General features: G+C 31.1%; 1 protein-coding gene across 4 annotated transcripts in view; it reads left to right on the top strand.

Moving 5' to 3' along the window:
* Positions 1-17807, top strand: part of Ptpmeg (protein tyrosine phosphatase Meg) — a 205052-nt gene that overhangs the window by 72474 nt on the left and 114771 nt on the right. For 2 of the 4 annotated variants that reach the window (XM_085817525.1, XM_085817526.1), the window contains 6 exons: positions 2282-2375; positions 8220-8308; positions 8401-8464; positions 9012-9175; positions 12552-12620; positions 16677-16889. In XM_085817525.1, the coding sequence (XP_085673651.1) occupies positions 2282-2375; positions 8220-8308; positions 8401-8464; positions 9012-9175; positions 12552-12620; positions 16677-16889 (693 nt within the window). The remainder of the gene's footprint in view (positions 1-2281; positions 2376-8219; positions 8309-8400; positions 8465-9011; positions 9176-12551; positions 12621-16676; positions 16890-17807) is intronic. The other 2 variants (XM_085817528.1, XM_085817527.1) reach the window with 2 other exon arrangements.

Raw genomic sequence — 17807 nt, 5'->3', positions numbered from 1 at the left:
ACAACATACTGCTGGCTGGCAACTTGTCATTTCACCATCCATACACCACTTTCGATATATGCTGACAACAACTGCATGTGTACAGCCCACTAAATGCACCATTTCTGATATTCATGTTCCCAGTATCCAAAGTATAACAATTTGACCTTTATCGAAGTCTGGTTAATCAACTGCATTTCCTATTATGTCACTAATTGCGCTATTTTTGGAAAGACAATGCATATCTGCTTTATATAGTCCAACATCAGCCATGCACGTGCAGTAGGTTTGTTCCTGGGCGAGCACATTGTTATAGATGGAAGGTGGTCATAATATAATGGCTCTTCGGTGTATATATATATAACAATCTTTTGTCTGGCAAGGTATCTTGTAAAAGATATCTTGCCAGAATTTCCTTTTGGTGTTTTTCTAGCTGTTCATGCATGAATGTAGTTCCAGTATGATGGAGTGTTAGCTCACTTTGGGAGTAATGTTAGAAATTACCTCGTCACTGCTTGCAGTTCCCATTGGATTGGACAGCATGGATGGATCTGTTCTATATTTATCACGATCACTGGATTTGACTTGCATTTATTTCTTCTTTTGTAGGGGAAATATTATGAGCATAATCTAGAATTTAATTCCGTAGAGTGTAATAAAGATCTCGTGCTTAAACTATCAGTTGCTGCTACAAATGTGTGTGAAATTCATGAGACCTCTGGTAAAGTCTATCAGTCCCTGCACTTCCGCTGTTAATTTTGTATTACTATTGGTAGCACACTTTTCAAACTCCTGTTATCAAAAGTTGAGTCATTAAGATGTCTGTTTCTTTTTTTTTTTACCTGTCTTTCATACTTAACTGTTATTTATACCTTCCTTACATGTCAATATTTAAATGAACCATTTCCACATACACATATTTCATTACAAAATCTGTTTCTTTTGTCCCTATGCATTTGCATTTTTGCCTGAATCACTTTGTATGTATACATGTATGCATGTAATCTTTGTATGTATACATGTATGTGTGTAATCTTCTAATCCTTTGTTATCTTTTTTTTTTTTTTTTAATTTGCTCAGAACAGTATGTATAGGGAATATTTCAGTTTAGAAAGTTAGAAAAATAAAAGTCTCATACTTTTATCTTTATTTAAAAAATCAATTTACTGAATAATATCTGCTATTTTAATGAAAACTCTAGATGCAGCACTGTCATCACTCTTATGCACTGTAATCAGTTCATATGGCACAACATAAGAGCACAATTTTCTTTTCTGAAATCTGTCCCAAATTTTCTTCATTGTTTGCTATCATTCAAAGTTACAAAAGATCTCTTTTTAGCAACATCAGCCATTCTTTTCCAATGTTATCTTTGAAAGCTTGAATAGAAAACCCTCCTGGATTTATTATTATCTCTTTACCTGCCATAAAATTTTTTTCATTAATGAGAACATTCAAATTGTATTACTACTTGATTGCCAGGTCTTCACTAATACATATTTAATGTAAATAACTTGAGAACTGAAGGAAGTAACCGAATTTTGTTTGCTTAATTGGAAAAGGTGTACAAGAGATAATCGTATGTTATAATTCTCAAAGTGTTTGCTTGCCACATCAGTACTATGGTGATATCTGCCCTCAAAATTTTCTATAATCTCCATGAATATTGTGTATCAGTTGCATGAAATATATCTTTGATAGTATTTTTAAATTCTGAAATTGTTTGAGGAGCTGTTTAGTAAATCTTATCCATAACATATATCCATTAGAAGAAATTTCAGAGTTTCAAATCTGATTAAGTATGAAGCCAGGAAAATAACTGGTGACATTTCAAAGAAAGGAAATTAATAATAGTAGAAGGAATCATTATCACAAATTGTCATGTGGAAGCTTTGATATGATTAATTGAAAAATTAAATCTCAAATGTTTGGGAATGCAAAGTGTAAATTAGAGTAATATACTTAGCTTCAATGTTTTTAGCTTATTTATTTTTAGTAATATATTTATTTAGCTTCAAATGTTAAAACTAAAGGACATACATATTTTTTGTTTATCATTTTTATTATCAGCTGTGTAGGACAATTAATGGTAAGCTCTTCTACTTCAAAACTTATATAATTGTCTGAAATTTCTTTATTATTAAAATTTAAAATAAATTGTGAATCACCAGTTGTATTATTTATTTCTTAAATTTCTATAGTAATGAGATGTGGTTAATTTTACTTATATTCAGATGTAAATAAACTTGAAAGTAATTGTAATAAATTATTTTTAACAGCAGCTTTGCATTATTTTTTTTAGAGGGCAGACACCAGCAGATGCGGAGTATAATTTTTTAGACCATGCAAAGAGGTTGGATATGTATGGTGTCGATTTACATAGGGCAAGGGTAAGGGTAAGCAGAATTCCACATTCTGTCTAATTTGAAATTTAGTGCCTTGAGATGTATTTTTTTTTGTGTGTTTAATGAATGTGAAACGATAAATTATGTGTATTTTTTTCATTGCCACAATAATCATTATGTAGAGTAGTGATCGCCAAACTGTCGATCGCGAGCTACTAGTAGCTCACAGGGACATTTTTGGTAGATTGCCTTAACGCTCCGGTTGGCTAACCTTGATTCCTCCCCTGATGCTCACGATAACAACTGCTTGTTTCTCCCGCACAACTGCCATTGTCAGCCTCATCTTCTAGTTGATTGTATATGTGTGAGGTTGTGCACATTATGTTTTTCGTGTGTAGGAGTATGTTAGATATTTGCTAACTCGAATAATTTGAATAATGAATTTTTACTAAGCTAGGTATATTCTAATAATAGTGTGGTCAAGCAAAAAGCAAAGCACTTATCGGAATGGGAAACCGACTACTTCTTTACATGGGTAAAGGATAAATGTTTGTGTTTACTGTATTAGGCAAGAGTGGAAGAATGGGAATAGCAAACTTCAAAACTGGTCACACTGGGATTGAAAAGGATTTCTCGCTGAATTCTGCCTTAAGAAAAGTTAAGGAAGCTAAAATCTAAACTTAATGCTCAACAATTAGCATTTTAAAAACCATTAAACAAGAATAAAGCAGCAACTGAGGTGCCATTCCGAGTTTCAAATACAAGTGTTATTGCACAGGATTAAAAACTGTACAAAGATATTGAAATAATCAGAATTGCATTTTTAGAAGCCACAGATGCATTATTTGATACTAGTTTCAAAAATAAAACTGAGATAATGTCTGTTATTAAATCTATACAGCTTTCTGCAAATAAATAAGAGAAGGGTTATGAGTTCTGACATTACCTCACAACTTAAAACTGACTGTGATCATTGCTAACAGTTTCTGCAATTTGATGAATCGACTGATATAGTTGATACAGCTCAGTTGAATTTTTACAAGAATGGGTTTTGATAATTTCGAAACAAGAGAGGAGTGGTAAAGATTATACCATTAACAGGACGCACTGCAGGACAGGACATACTTTTAGCACTTAAAGATCGTATGAACTCTGTAAATATTTCTATAAGTAAGTTGGTAAGTTTAGCAACTGATGGAGCTTTTGCAATGGAAGGCAGACAATTGGGATTCATAACCTTGTCTCATAAAGTCAACATATTTCTGAAATTTCTGTCTTACCATTGTGTAATACACTAGGAGTGACTATGTGGAAATTTTCTAACTACGAACAATATAATGAATACAGTCATAAAAATAGTGAACAAAGTTAGAATACATGCAATTCAGAGATGTTTGTTAAATGCACTGTCTACTGAACTAGATTGTTAGTATGTTCATATGGAAGTTCATTGGTTGAGTAGAGGCAGAATTTTACAACATTTTCAAAAGTTGCTTCTTACCTATAGAATTTTTTAAAGAACGAGGCCAATCCTTCTGTGAAATGGAAGATCTGGTTTGGCTTCCGGATTTTGCTTTTCTCGCAGACATTATCGAAAACTTAAATATCCTTAATTTGCAGATTCAAGGTAAGGTTAAAGATATTTTTGGAACAATTTCAGATGTTCGTTCATTTTCACAAAAGCTGAAAATGTGGGAAAAAATATTTAAGGTGAATACAAACACCTTGCTTGTTTGAAACAAACTCTTGACGAGCAAGGGTTTTCAGCGCCACCTTACAACAGCAAGCAATAGGTTGAAATTAGTTCAGGTTTGAGAATAGAATTCAGCAGATGCTTCTAAGATTTCAATTGTTGCACAGTTTGTCAAATCGCCTTTTATAGAGATTAGTGCTGAAGAGTTCTGTACTTCATGGATCATTTTGATTTTCAAGAAGATAATGCAGCAGTGGAATTAGAACTAATTGATATTCAAAATGATATATCTGCCAAATCGATTTCTTCAAGCTCTGAAAAAATTTGGCCTCCTGTTCCTAAAGAAAAATACCTAGTTTTGGTGCAGATTTGTCTCAAAGTGAAGGCAATATTCAGCTCTGTATATCTGTGTGAGATTTCTTTTTCCAGTATGCAAATTTATTAAAAATAAGTACAGAAACAGACTCACTGATGAACACTTGGACAACTGTGTTCAAATGGCAACTGCTACCTACTCTACTAACATTAAAAAAACTTGATGACAAAAAAAAGTCCCATCCTTCTCATTAAAGTTAATAAGTCTGATAAAAAATTGTTGTTATATTTGCTATTTATTATTAACTGCACTTCAATTTCTTTCTTATGTACAGTTCAATTTCAGTTCTTTTTGTTATATACAGTTTAATTAAAATTGATGTCATATTTACTAGAAATGTAGGTTTATAGGCAATAAACAAATGTAAGTTTTTTTTTTTTTTTTTTTTTTTTTTTTTTTTTTTTTTTTAATAAAGAGTTGGTAGTTCTTTTGGGTGGTAGCTCACAGTAGGATTTAAAAATGATATGGTAGCTCAGAAGCTTCATAAGATTAGCTACCACTGATGTAGAGGGTTGTGACGAAAGACCATCTGTTTTTTATACAGGGTATTGGAAAAATTTTGTAAAACAATAGTGGATATGTGCATTTTTTGAATAGTTTGATTAAGCAAGCAACTAGTATTGAATAAGCTTGAACTTTAATTGGCAACTTCTTTCATACTCAAGTTATAAATTATTGTTTGCAGAGTCAAAAATTTTATGAACATAAATATATTTTGGTAAAAAGGCTATATTTTCTTCCTATTTTATAAAGAAAAATATCCTCATTTTTCACTGTAGAAATAATATAAAATATATTATCCGCAACGAAGGAAAAGTTGATAGTCACATTTTTTCTAAAAGAAATAAAATGTTGAATATTTATCTAAAAAAGGTTCAAAGATCATTCCAAAAATGAAATCTGTACTTCTAAAAGAGGACTTTTAATGTCATCAGTTTTTAACATATTTACAAATCTTTATTGTGAACAAAATCATAAACTGTATTTTAAGTTTAAAGAGAAATAATGAATTCACCATTTACTTCTGAGGCATCTAGCAGACTGTAGGTCTAGCTTAGGAATTCTACCCAAGTCATTTATCATGTGAAATATGGAAATTTGTTGTAAATAACATACATGCTTCTTTGTGTGGCTGCTAATAAATTTGGTTTTTTAATCAGAGATTTAACCAACCCCTTTTTTAATTGATTTTGAATTATGATGAAATCATATTTTTTAATGAAAAGAAATTTTAATTAATTCTTTTTTTGTTTATAAACATGATCTCAGAAAACCTTGAATGAAAAGTATGTCACGTGTTTCAGATCTGTAATGCTTAGAAGGAATGTATAAATTCCTACATTAAGGCACAGTGCTTTTTTCTCCCTTTATTATTATTATTATTATTTTCTTTTCATCTCTAAAACTAAAGTTTAAAATAAAATGCCTAGACAAATTTATTTAAATTTACATTAATTAAGCGTAGAAAGTAAAGAAAATTACCTTTTAGCTCTCATAATATATCAAATGTGACTAAAAAAAAAAAAAAAAAGTGTATCAGGTTCAATGTTCCATCTTACTTTCTTTGGGAACATGCAAGGACCTGACTCGGAACAGGGAGCTTACTAAAGCTATGTTCAATAAATGTGGGAAGTAGACAGGATACACAGGAAGGGTATACAAAACCCTTTATTTTTCACTCTTTACAATAATTTCCGTACTTCGGAATACAGAGACCAACTACTTGTGGTCTGAACGTAAGAATATAAAAATATAATTAAACTCTAACTTAACTTTGGATAAATAAACAAGGGTCGACATGTAAGATTGGCCGGATATTAACAGGAAGCCGTATGTAGTACAGAGAACTGTTAACACTACAATACGTTTAAAATTATCACGAGGATTAAACCTCTGGCCTGGAAGGCAACTAGCAACTGAGTAAAACTTCTAAGGTAAGCGGCCTGCTTCAACTAACTCCTTCCTCTCTCTCGCTTGGCAAAAAGCCACAACTTAAGTACTTGGCGTTCGCCAGACAAATTTTGCATAAACAAGTTAACGCTTTTAATTCTGGCCGGAAGTAGAAAATAAGAAGTGATAATAAAGATTTAAAATAAAATAAACGTTAGTAAAACTTAAGATCCTTACAAGTGTAGGATGTCCATACAAGAATTTTATTGGAACATTGATATAATTTTATAAGGTATTTCTCCCACCTTCTTAGCATGCCTTTATAGTGTAGTGGTCAGCACGCTTGGCGCATATTCGAGAGGCCCATGGTCCGAGTCCCACCGAAGTATTGCTCATTTTTTATGTCACCTGCTTCGAAATAACATAATGTCGCTACAGTGGCGCCCGAACCAAAAGATGGTGAATGATGATTCTTCACCACCAGGATTTGGTGATTGGGTTTCCTAAAACCCCAGTTGCCCTTTAAAAGAGGGAGTATATAAGGTATTTCTTCCACCTTCTTAGCATGCCTTTGTAGTGAAGTGGTCAGCATGCTCGGCGTGTGTTCGAGAGGCCCATGGTTCGAGTCCTGTCGAGGTGCTGCTAATTTTTCATGTCTCCTGCTTCAAAATAACCTAATGTCTCTATAATTATAAAGAAACAATAGAAGTGTCGGCATAAGGCTGAGGTGTGTGACAATTAATCTATTCAGATTAAATTTCTCTTTGATGACTTTGATTTAATTTCTTCATTGATAGCAGTTACATCATTTTATTTTTATGTCACACGATGAAAGGATTTTGCAATAGTTAAAAAGTTTATTTAATTTCTAGTGTATTTAATTAAAAGCAAATGACTTAAAGTATTTCACTTTCACATTGCTGTTGAATATGCTTACAGTTTATTGGTTTAATCATAGACTGTTTTTTCTTTACCACCATCAATATCATAAGTCTTAGATATACAATAAAAGCATTCTCTGTGCATATGTAAAAAATGTTCTGCTTCGAAGGAGAATTCTTCAAACACTTTTTAATAATATTTTGCTAGTATGGGAATGGGAGAAGAATTTAATTTTTCTCTAACTGAAAATCTTAGGTTTTTATTTGGAAAATAAATAAATAAATAAATAAATAAAAACAAATCTGAAAGGGCTTTTAGATTTTATATTATGTCCAAAGGGGCATTTTTTTTAACGTGTGTTACCTTTATTTATTAAATTATTTATTAAATATCATGCCCTTTGCACTTAAACCATAAAATTCAATTTAACAGCACTATCACAAAATAATTTTAAAATGAGCATATCTGTAGAATTTCTGATAAATAGTCTCGCACGCTGAACATAACCCCCCCGGTACTGTGTTGCCATTGCTTGCTTTGAAATCGTTGAGATTGTTAATTAAAAATTCAGTAAGTGTTAAAAAATATGAAATCTACAATAAAACAAATTTAAAATTCCAAATTCGGCTTTCGGATACCCATATTCGGGTCTAGACATACATCATTCAAAATTGGATGGCTCTAGGTACCATTATTTTATCACAGTGCAAGAAACATGCATACATTTATGCAGATTCTTCATTATTTAATTTCTTTAAATAATATAACACAGGACTCTAATATTTGGTGGCAAGAATTTGAAAAGTGAACTGACATTTATAGTGAACCAACACGAAATGCCAAAACAAAATTAATAGCTCCTCTGGGCCTTTTGGACTAATAAAAAATATTACACATAAGAAAACTTTTGTGCTATAAAATGCATTCATTATTCATGATTCAAGTTTTTAAATGTCTCTTTTGTATACATAGATGTTGTTTTCTTTACTTTTTTAAAGCTTCTTTACTTTTTATTTTCACTGCATGAAATTTTACCATTTATGTTATTTTCTAGGACTCCACAAATGCGGATATACAACTTGGTGTAACATCATCTGGTCTTGTTGTCTTCCAAAATAATTTAAAAATAAACACATTTTCATGGTAAGGTTTTTCATACATATAGAAACATTTTAATTAAAATAACTTAAAACTATCTTCCTGTTTCTGTTTTTAATGGTTTCTTTAATTTTTAGGGCAAAAATTGTCAAAATTTCTTTCAAAAGAAAACAATTTTTTATCCAGTTAAGAAGAGAAGGAGTAAGTTTGTATTAACTAGCCTTTATCTTTCTTTTTTGTGAAAAAAATATTAATATATTTCTTGTATTTCCATTTTTTATTGAACAAAAATTGTGAAATTGTGTTGGATCCTTTTATATAATTTAAAAAGATTAAAAACATTTTTCCATATGCATTCTTTTTTACCTGTCACTATTGAAGCTTTTCCTTTGTATAACGAAAGTTATGTTTCTTTCAAAGCTACATGTTAGACATGATACCCTTAGATCAGATTAAATATTAGTTTTGTAAAAGTGAAAAAATTAGAAATTGTAATAAAAACTATAGAAATATTCTACACATTTTTAAAATAAAAAGAAGTGTTTAAAAATGCTCATTATTGTATAAAATGTTTTTGTTAATGTCAATTTATATTTATTTTCATGCATAATGGCTGAATTATATTTTTAAAATTAATAAAAAGAAGTGTTTAAAAATTCTCATTATTGTATAAAATGTTTTTATTAATGTCAATTTATATTTATTTTCATGCATAATGGCTGAATTATACCTGCATTTTTATTTTCAGACCGAAACTTATGACAGCTTGTTAGGTTTTAATATGTTAAGTTATCGTTCCTGTAAAAATTTGTGGAAATCATGTGTAGAGCATCACACATTTTTTCGTTTACATGTTCCAAGAGCTCCTACTCGTAGGCTATTATTCAGCTTAGGGTCAAAATTTAGGTATAGGTGAGTTATGCACTTTTTATCTAGTTTAATATTGATAACATATAAATATAAAATATTTTAGCTAATTATATGTCTGTATAAGTTTACTAAATTATGAATTTTGTTATGAGAATGCACTAAAGAAAGGAAGTAGTGTTGCACAAGTATTTCATTAATAGGGTAATAATTTCATCACACCACAAATTTCCGTGATTACTTTTTACAAATTTTGTGAGCAATTGTATTATAAAATTTTCCTACAAGTGTCATATAAATCCAAGACTTTCCTTATTTTCACATTATTTTTAAAATTCTTTTGCAGTTATATTTTTATAGCTTTGATGTTGCCATCATGAGTCTTTATGGGGAGGAAAGTAATATCTAATAATCCTACTTGAGAATCTAAACCTAAATTTTGAACCTGGTACAGATCTAATGACTGTTGGTTGATTCTAGTTGCAGTTAAAAAAAATTTTTTTTTACCTATTATTTTATATATAATCCTTGTAAAGTTATACATTGCTTGGCACAATCTGCATGCCATTCCATAGCATGCTGGACATCCTCTGCTGGGATGCCTCTTAGCTCCCTTGTAATTCTTTTTGGATCATCTTGATATTGTTGAGTCAATGGCCTTTTTGTTTATAAAACTGATCACAAAAGGTCAGTTTTATAAATAAAATGTAATCTGATATTATAAGTATGACAAATAGTAGGGGTGGTGTAGCACAACTACATTTTTTGGGGGCTAAAAATACATGAATAACAGATAAAAATACATGAATAATAATGGGAAGATGTGCTATTGTGCAGCAAGAACCAGCTTTTATTTGCATGAAAGGCAGGATGCATACATGCGATGCATTTCAATAGCCAATACAATACACCCATGTAAAACACTGCTTTCCTTTAGGAACAAATTCTTGTTGAATCAAACCTCTCTGGTCAAAACCACCAACATAGTCTTCACCTGGATTTTTTTTTTTTAAACACACTTTTTTTTGGCTTTGTCAAGTTTTAGCCAACCCATTTTGCACCCTGTCTCTTTGTTTCTGGATTCTAGGAACGGAAGAAAACTTCATGTCTCAAGTTCAAAAGTGAAGTGATCATCTTTATTGCCATCAAACAAGGTAAATGCAGGGGTTCCCAAACTTTTTCAATATGCAGCACAGTTGCAGTTCTGTTATTTTTTCACGGTACATCCTGGTTACATTATTTCTACTACAACTTTAATCAGGCACAGTAATGAAGGTGGCATTTTAGTGAAAAAGTATAATTTTTAATTGATAAGAAAACATAGAAATTAAATACAAATAAAAGAAACCTTCAGTGGCAAATTAAAAAGTCAATGTGACAAGTGAGCTTATTCATCTCTCACACAGTTTTTCAAATTGCAGAAGAAAGCTTGATACAATCATTCTCATTTCTTGCTCCACACTGATTTTCGAATGATATTTGGTCCTTAATGCAGCGGCAGCTTAAAATCGAGCTTTACATATATAGGATGTCGCAAAGGGAATGGGGAACCTTAGAGCTTTAGAACTTAAACTTGGAAACTCAATTTTGATTGAAACCCAAAGCTGCATTAAATCTGCGCAAGTAAATTTTTTTTTAGAATGTTATTGCAAAAGAATTCAATTAAACTCTCTTCGTCTTGCAAAGTAAAGTACTGAGGTACTTAAAAATGAAAAGAATCTTAGATTAATATAAATTTCTCTACATTAACTTCCACATAGTATTTTGTGAACCAATCAGTGAGATTTGAGAGATGTTCCATGAAAGGAGCGGAAATTCCTGCAGAATAACGACTTTTATTAGAAGCTGTGTATTGGTGCAATTTTGAAAAACAGTCTCGAGCATCACAGTCACTCACTTTTCTTATCCACAACTGCAATTTTTCCTAAACACTGAAATCTTTTCTACAAGTTTCAAGATGTGCATGTATTGCTGTGTAGAGGCAGATTCAAAACACTTAGTTTTTCAAGTATGTCACAATTATGCTAGTTTCAGCAAAATGTCTGGTTTGGGGAAAAAAATTAGCGATACTTGAATTTCTTCTTGCAGAAAAGTGTGAATTTCTTGATGCAGTTCAAACACACGAGACAGAACATTGCCTCGCGAAAGCCACCATGAACATCAAAAGGCTGTGTGTTCAACTTCCATGTCCTAGCATAACTTTTTTAAAGCTTGCTTTCAGCGGTCTTGTTTTTATGTAGTTTATGATATCTATGATACATTTCAATGCCAAATTCAACTGAGCACTGAGCAATTTCAGTGCAAGTGTTTCCCTGTCATCCACACAGCATGCGGTGTTTTGCTGCAAATAAGTGTCTGCAGTCCTTCATACTGATCGGACACTGATGGAATGCCATCTGTACATACACCGACGTACTATTTCCAAACTAAATCATTTTCCATTATAAACTTGTCAAGCGTTTTGAACAAATCGAGCCTTTGTGCTTCCAATAATACTCTTGCAGAACAGAAGATCTTCATACATGACATATAAGATTTGCATCTTTGTTACTGTCAGTAGCCTCATCTAATTGCTGATCAAATTCATTTCATTTTCTCTATCAACTGAACATTGAGATCCTGAGCTATACACTAAATTCTTCAACTAATAATGTTTTAGGATAGAGGTACTTTAGAAATGAATTTTTCCACAACTTTTCCCACACAATATTAACAATATTTGAGAGCAGCTGGTAGAATAAGCTCTTCTGCAGTAGTGTGCAGTTTTTTGCAGTTCGCTCTTTGCAGACTCTAGCTGTGCATTATTTGAAACTAACATTAATTTAGTGGAACTAACATTTTAACACACTGCTTTGCTGTTGTAAATTTTGCAACTTCTTACTAAAAAGAATGCGAAATTTATGGATCAAGTTAGGATGAATAGTTTGAGTTTGTTGAACTTGAGTTTGTTGGTATGGCAATCAGTGTCACTAACCACTATACTGGTCGGGAGGCCTATGTTTTCACTTCAGAGTGTAGTTTAATTTTGTCATCCACCACTATAAAACATATTAGGTTCTACTCATTGTGACTTCATATTGAAGGCTATGGTTTTCCACTTGCAGATTTAGACACAGTGTAGTGAACCTTATGAACTCTATTAGAGTGTTGTCAATTGGGAAAGAGAAATAGAGGCTAAATTTTTCATTCGTGCCTTGCATTTATATTTTATGTGCTGTTTTGTAATATGGCAAATTAAGAAAAACTGACTATTTTCCATAAAAAAGAAATGGGTAAAAATTGAATACAAAGCTGATTTTTTAAATTAGAAATTATAAGATTTTTCTTTTTATTCTCGCAGGCATATTATTTGTGTTAATTTTTTACAATAACTAAATATTAGTGAAGGATCTTGATTAAAACAAATTTCGATTACTTTCAGTGGAAGAACTGAATATCAAACATTAGAAGATGGAAAGCACAAAGCTAGAACAGAGAGAATATTTACTAGGTATTAGGTCTTTTGAAATTTTTAAGTCTAATAATATTTCATTTTTTTAGCTACATTTTCTTTTCTTTCAGATATCACTCCAGAATTTAGAATTTTAATAGCCTAAAACAGGGGTTTTCAAACTTTTTTGTTCTTTGCACTTCTTTTACCATTGCTAGACAATTATCCCCCTTTCTTTCCAAAATTTGAAATATATATTTACATTTACTTATTTAGATTATTTTTTTATTGCACTTTATAAATTAAAACAGGAAAAAGTGTAGAAAATGTTAACAAATACCCAAACTTGAATAAAAATATTTTTTATATTCATAAACTCAAACTAAATACTTAGCAGATAACTAAAAGGCTGACTACATTATCCCCTGAAACTGTAAGCCTCCCTGGGAAGGAGAAGCCCCTTCCTGGGTGAGAACCCTGCTTTGAAAGCTTCTCCTTGGAATTTTAATAAAAGTTTTGATTTATTGAATAATCCAAATATTTTAGCAAAAGTTTCCTTATTTTTCTCATGCTTATCTGCTAATGAATTAACCCTAGAATGTTATTTCTGAAATACATAAACATATAACATATATCAAAAACTTTGTGTGTAAAATAAATTTATTGCTTATAAAAGGTATTTCTCATTATTTTGTGTTTGAATAATTAATAACAAGGGATTTGTTTATGTGTATGTTGGCTTGCTTTTTGCTTGTGAATTTTCATTCTTGAAACAAAAAATATCACTTATTTATCAAAAACCTGCAATATTTTGAATAACTGTTTATATTATGTAATTATCACTTACATTATAGTAACTATGTATTTAATCTGCACACACCGCACATATCCAGACTTTTGTTTATTAAAATAGTCTTAGTTTATAAAAATGATTGGTGCCCTACTGTACTTTGAAGAAAACAATTGGTAGCGTCAAGACAGAAGGGAAACATGCTGAAGCAACAACCTGTGTTAGGCATAGATTTTTAGCATAGAAACTCTATTGATTTCGAGGGTGAACAAAGTCCCTCTTCATCAGGAGCAAAGAAATTTGCAACTGGAAAACCAAGTTACAAACAGATTTATACCCTAAAGAAGTCAAGAGATATGAGAGAATAGAACCATGTGTTAGTTGAAATAATAATGAAAATTGAAAAATTAGGATAATAGAGCTTTAAAAGCTTTAGGTACGATTGGATTAAAAGCATTAATTAAACATGGTAATTTTTTGTGAATGTGAAAAGCTTCACGAAAATCTAATTCTTCATAGGAAAAAGCTTTCTGGATAATTTTTGCAGACCCAAAGTTGAAACTATGATTGAATTTCCAACTATGATTAGCAATTGAAAACTTAGAAATTTCACTTTTCAGACATAAGATTCATGTACCTTAATGTGAAATCTTAATGCTCTTTTGGTTTGGCCGATATATCTCGAGCCTCACTGACAAGATATGCTATATATTTCCCAAGAATTGAAGTTATAAATAGTATCTTTAAGAACTGAACCCTGAACTTTATTGATAGGAGAGAAAATTACTTGAAAACTGAATTTCTGGAGAATTTTTGCAATTTTGTAACTGACATAAGGATGGAAGGGAAGCACAACTGGGTTATTAACATTATTTCTAACAATGGAATGTTTTCTTGGATGGAAAGAGAGGAAATTTTGAAGAGCTTTATCAATGACCATGGGAGAAAAGCCTCTGTCAGTAGCAGTTGCTTTCAAATAATTGAGTTCATTATCAAGTAGAGATTTAGAGGAACAAACTTGAGAGTGAGAAAAACATAATAGTAAAAAGAAGCCTCTCTCTCTTTTTTTTTTTTTTTTTTTTTTAACCTTGGTGACATGACTTAGCATGGGGAGGCAAACAAACAGAAAAAAGTTTACTGTAAATGGTAGTATTGAAATCAGATTTATTGCAGATTATAAGATTATCAAGGAAGGGAAGAGTATTGCCATATTCAGATTCAAATGTAAACTGGATGGATGGATTAATCAAATTAATAATAGATAAAATATATGATAAGTCTTCTTTGTTGCCATCAAAAAGTGCAAAAGTGTCAATGTAGCGAATCAAGAGATGAAAAGATAATTTCTCAAATAATTTGACTTCAAAATAATGCACGTAAATGTCAACAAGTGTAGGAGAAGGGATTACCTATAGCTAATCCTTCAATTTTGCTATAATATTTATTTTGGAAAACAAAGTGAGTTTGACTCAAAGAGATTTTAGTAAGTGAAATTAGCTCTTCAGTTTCAGTATGCGAGAAATGGAATTCTCAAAGCCTAGTTGCAAGGTATTTAAGGGATCTTTTAACTGGAACATTAGTAAAAAGATATTTAACATCTAACGGAACTATAATGGAGTGCAGGGAAGAAATATCTTTAAGTTCAATTACCTCAAAAGAATTTTTTACAGTGTAAATATTATTTGAAAGTTAAGGAGAAAATATGGAAATTAAATATTTGGCCAAAGGATAAGATGCCATTCTTAAGTTTGAAACTATAGGTCGAAAAGGACCTTCTGTGGTCATTGATAAAGCTGTTAAAAAGGTTTCCTCTTTCCATCCAAAAAACATTATGCTGTTTGAAATGACATTAATTAACCTAGTTGTGCTTCCCTTTCATCACTTTGTCAGTTACAAAATTGCAAGAATTCTCCAGAAGTTCAATTTTCAAGTCATTTTTCTCGGCTGTCAATAAAGTTAATAGTTCAGTTCTTAAAGATACTATTTCTGACTTCAATTCTTGTGGAGTTTATAGCATACCTTGTCAGTGTGGTTCAAGATATATCGGCCACACCAAAAGAGCATTAAGGTTTCACATTAAGGAACATGAATTTTATGTCCGAAAAGGCGACATTTACAAATCTTTAGTTGCAAATCATAGTTGGAAATTTAATCACAATTTTGACTTTGTGTCTGCATAAATTAACCAGAAAGCTTCTTTCACTGGAGAATTAGATTTTCTTGAAGCTTTTCACATTCACAAAAATTTACCATGTTTAGTTAATGATTTTAATCCAATCGTACCTAATGCTTTAAAATCTGTATTATCCTAATTTTTCAATTTTCATTATTATTTGTATTAACAGATGACACTACTGTCTCATCTCTCTCGACTTCCTTAGGGTATAAATATGTTCATAACTTGGTTTTCCAGTTGCAGATTTCTTTGCTCCTGATGAAGAGGGACTTCGTTCACCCTCGAAATCAGTAGAGTTTCTATGCTAAAAATCTATGTCTAACAGAGGTTGTTGCTTCTCACTTTTATGAATTGGTAGAGTATTACATTATAGCTAATAGTGGGAAAATAAGTGGGATGTATGTTATTTAAAGTTAATTTAATATCTGTTGTGTTTTTGTTATCACAGACAGGGAAAAGTTGTTCCATGTTTGGTGAAGTTTAATTTGAAAGTGTGATAACAAAGCTAGGTTAGCTAGTACTGCTTATTTAAAAATCTTTTATCCTATAAGTTTTAAGAAAGTTTATCAAGACGTGGTTTGAATAAATTTTCGTTATATAATTTAAACCCAAATATAATTTAGTTTGAAGCTCTAATTATATCTGTATTAAGCATGTTAATCATGAGTCATTAGAAAATAATTCTTGTTTGAATTTTTTAAATGAAGTCAAACAGCTTTATTATTCAAGTTATATGACTTTGACATAAATAAAATAGATATAAGTTTACAGACATTTTTGTGTGTTTGATATATAATTAATTTTTCTCTCAAGTAGAATATGAATTTTTTCTTTATTATTTATCTCTTGGGATGTAGTCATTCTTAGAAATAATTTCTACATGAATTCAGCTTTATTATAAGATATATTTTGTGTAAGAGCAAAATATTTTGTTCATTATTATGTGTTTATCATTTAACAGAATGAATAGAATCATTAAGATTATATTACTTGAAATGTAAATTTTTAAATGATAATTAGCTTTAGTTAACTCCAAGTAACATAGACATTCTTGTTTTTATTTCTGTTCAAGAATTCCATGTTAATAGTATGAGATGACATTTCTTTCTAAATGGCAATTTTATATTTTTCCTTTCTTTCATTATCTGAGTTTCAGGTCACCAAGCAAAAGATTTGCCAGACAGACTGTACCACAGATGACACGAGAAGCTCTGGAGAGCTGGGAGAAGAAAGTGTCAAAGCCAGTTGCTCGTATAAATGGTACATCTACTTCACATATCCGCCCATATGACAGTTTCAATCATAAGATTCAGGTGTCTGAGCCAGAACATAGGCCAAGAAAAGCATGGGCTGAGACACCAAGGTATGTATATTACATTCTCTTTATAAAGTAAAGGTTGATATGTTTTTTTCCATTATGTTTTTATAATTATTGCTTGAAATCATTAAATTTTATGTATGACTTTTAAAGTAGCCATAGGTCTTGAATCCACCAGCTGGAAAATGAAATACAAAGCAATGTGACACTTGATGTTACAAAATATAAAGTATTTTATTTTCAGAGGAATTCTGAAGTGTGATAATTTTCCAGCTGTAATTTAATTACCTGATACTATTTTTGATTAGGTGACAAAGTCGCAGAGGCAGGATCCTGGGCAGTGCCCTATCCTGTGTTGAACACACACAAGCTTTTGAACCGTAACTTTGATAAGCATCGTATTTCTTTTGTGAAGCAGACGTGAAGTTTATATGAAAGTCATAAGAATCCCTTATAGTAAATAAGATTCCTTGTAGAGCAAAGATCAAAGTCAACTGTGAAAAAAAAAAAAAAATGCCTGAGTAATTATAGCAACATGAAATGGAATCATTTCAGTGCAAAGCCCTTCTTAGAGCCAAGCATGAAAGCAACTGCTGTGGTGATTGAGCCCTTCTACTGAATACCAGGGAGAGTCTGGTCAGATGCCTTGTAGGAGGTAGTGCAAGAGTAAAAAATGTGACTGCACTGTTTGTAGGCAAGATTGAGGTGGACAGAGTTTCAGAGCCATACATAAATTTTGGATTGATTGAGCCGAAAGAGAGGAAGGAGTTAACTTAGCATACCATTAAGCAGTTAAAAATAGAGAAAATTTACCAAGTTCAAGCACTAAACACAAAAATTAATGATAAAGATATAACTTAGATGTTGCATTAAATAATAGTAAAGATCATGATAGTTAATTGAGTACTCTAAGTATAGCACCAGGTCTTCTGTTATTATTTCACAGCATTGAAATCATAGTTT

The sequence above is a fragment of the Stegodyphus dumicola genome, chromosome 5 (assembly GCF_044657685.1).
Source record: "Stegodyphus dumicola isolate Sdum_Otavi_A_Nest chromosome 5, ASM4465768v1".
NCBI classification, from domain to species: domain Eukaryota; kingdom Metazoa; phylum Arthropoda; class Arachnida; order Araneae; family Eresidae; genus Stegodyphus; species Stegodyphus dumicola.
The sequence above is the reverse complement of the archived record's forward strand: the minus strand, read 5'-3'. Positions and strand labels throughout refer to the sequence as shown.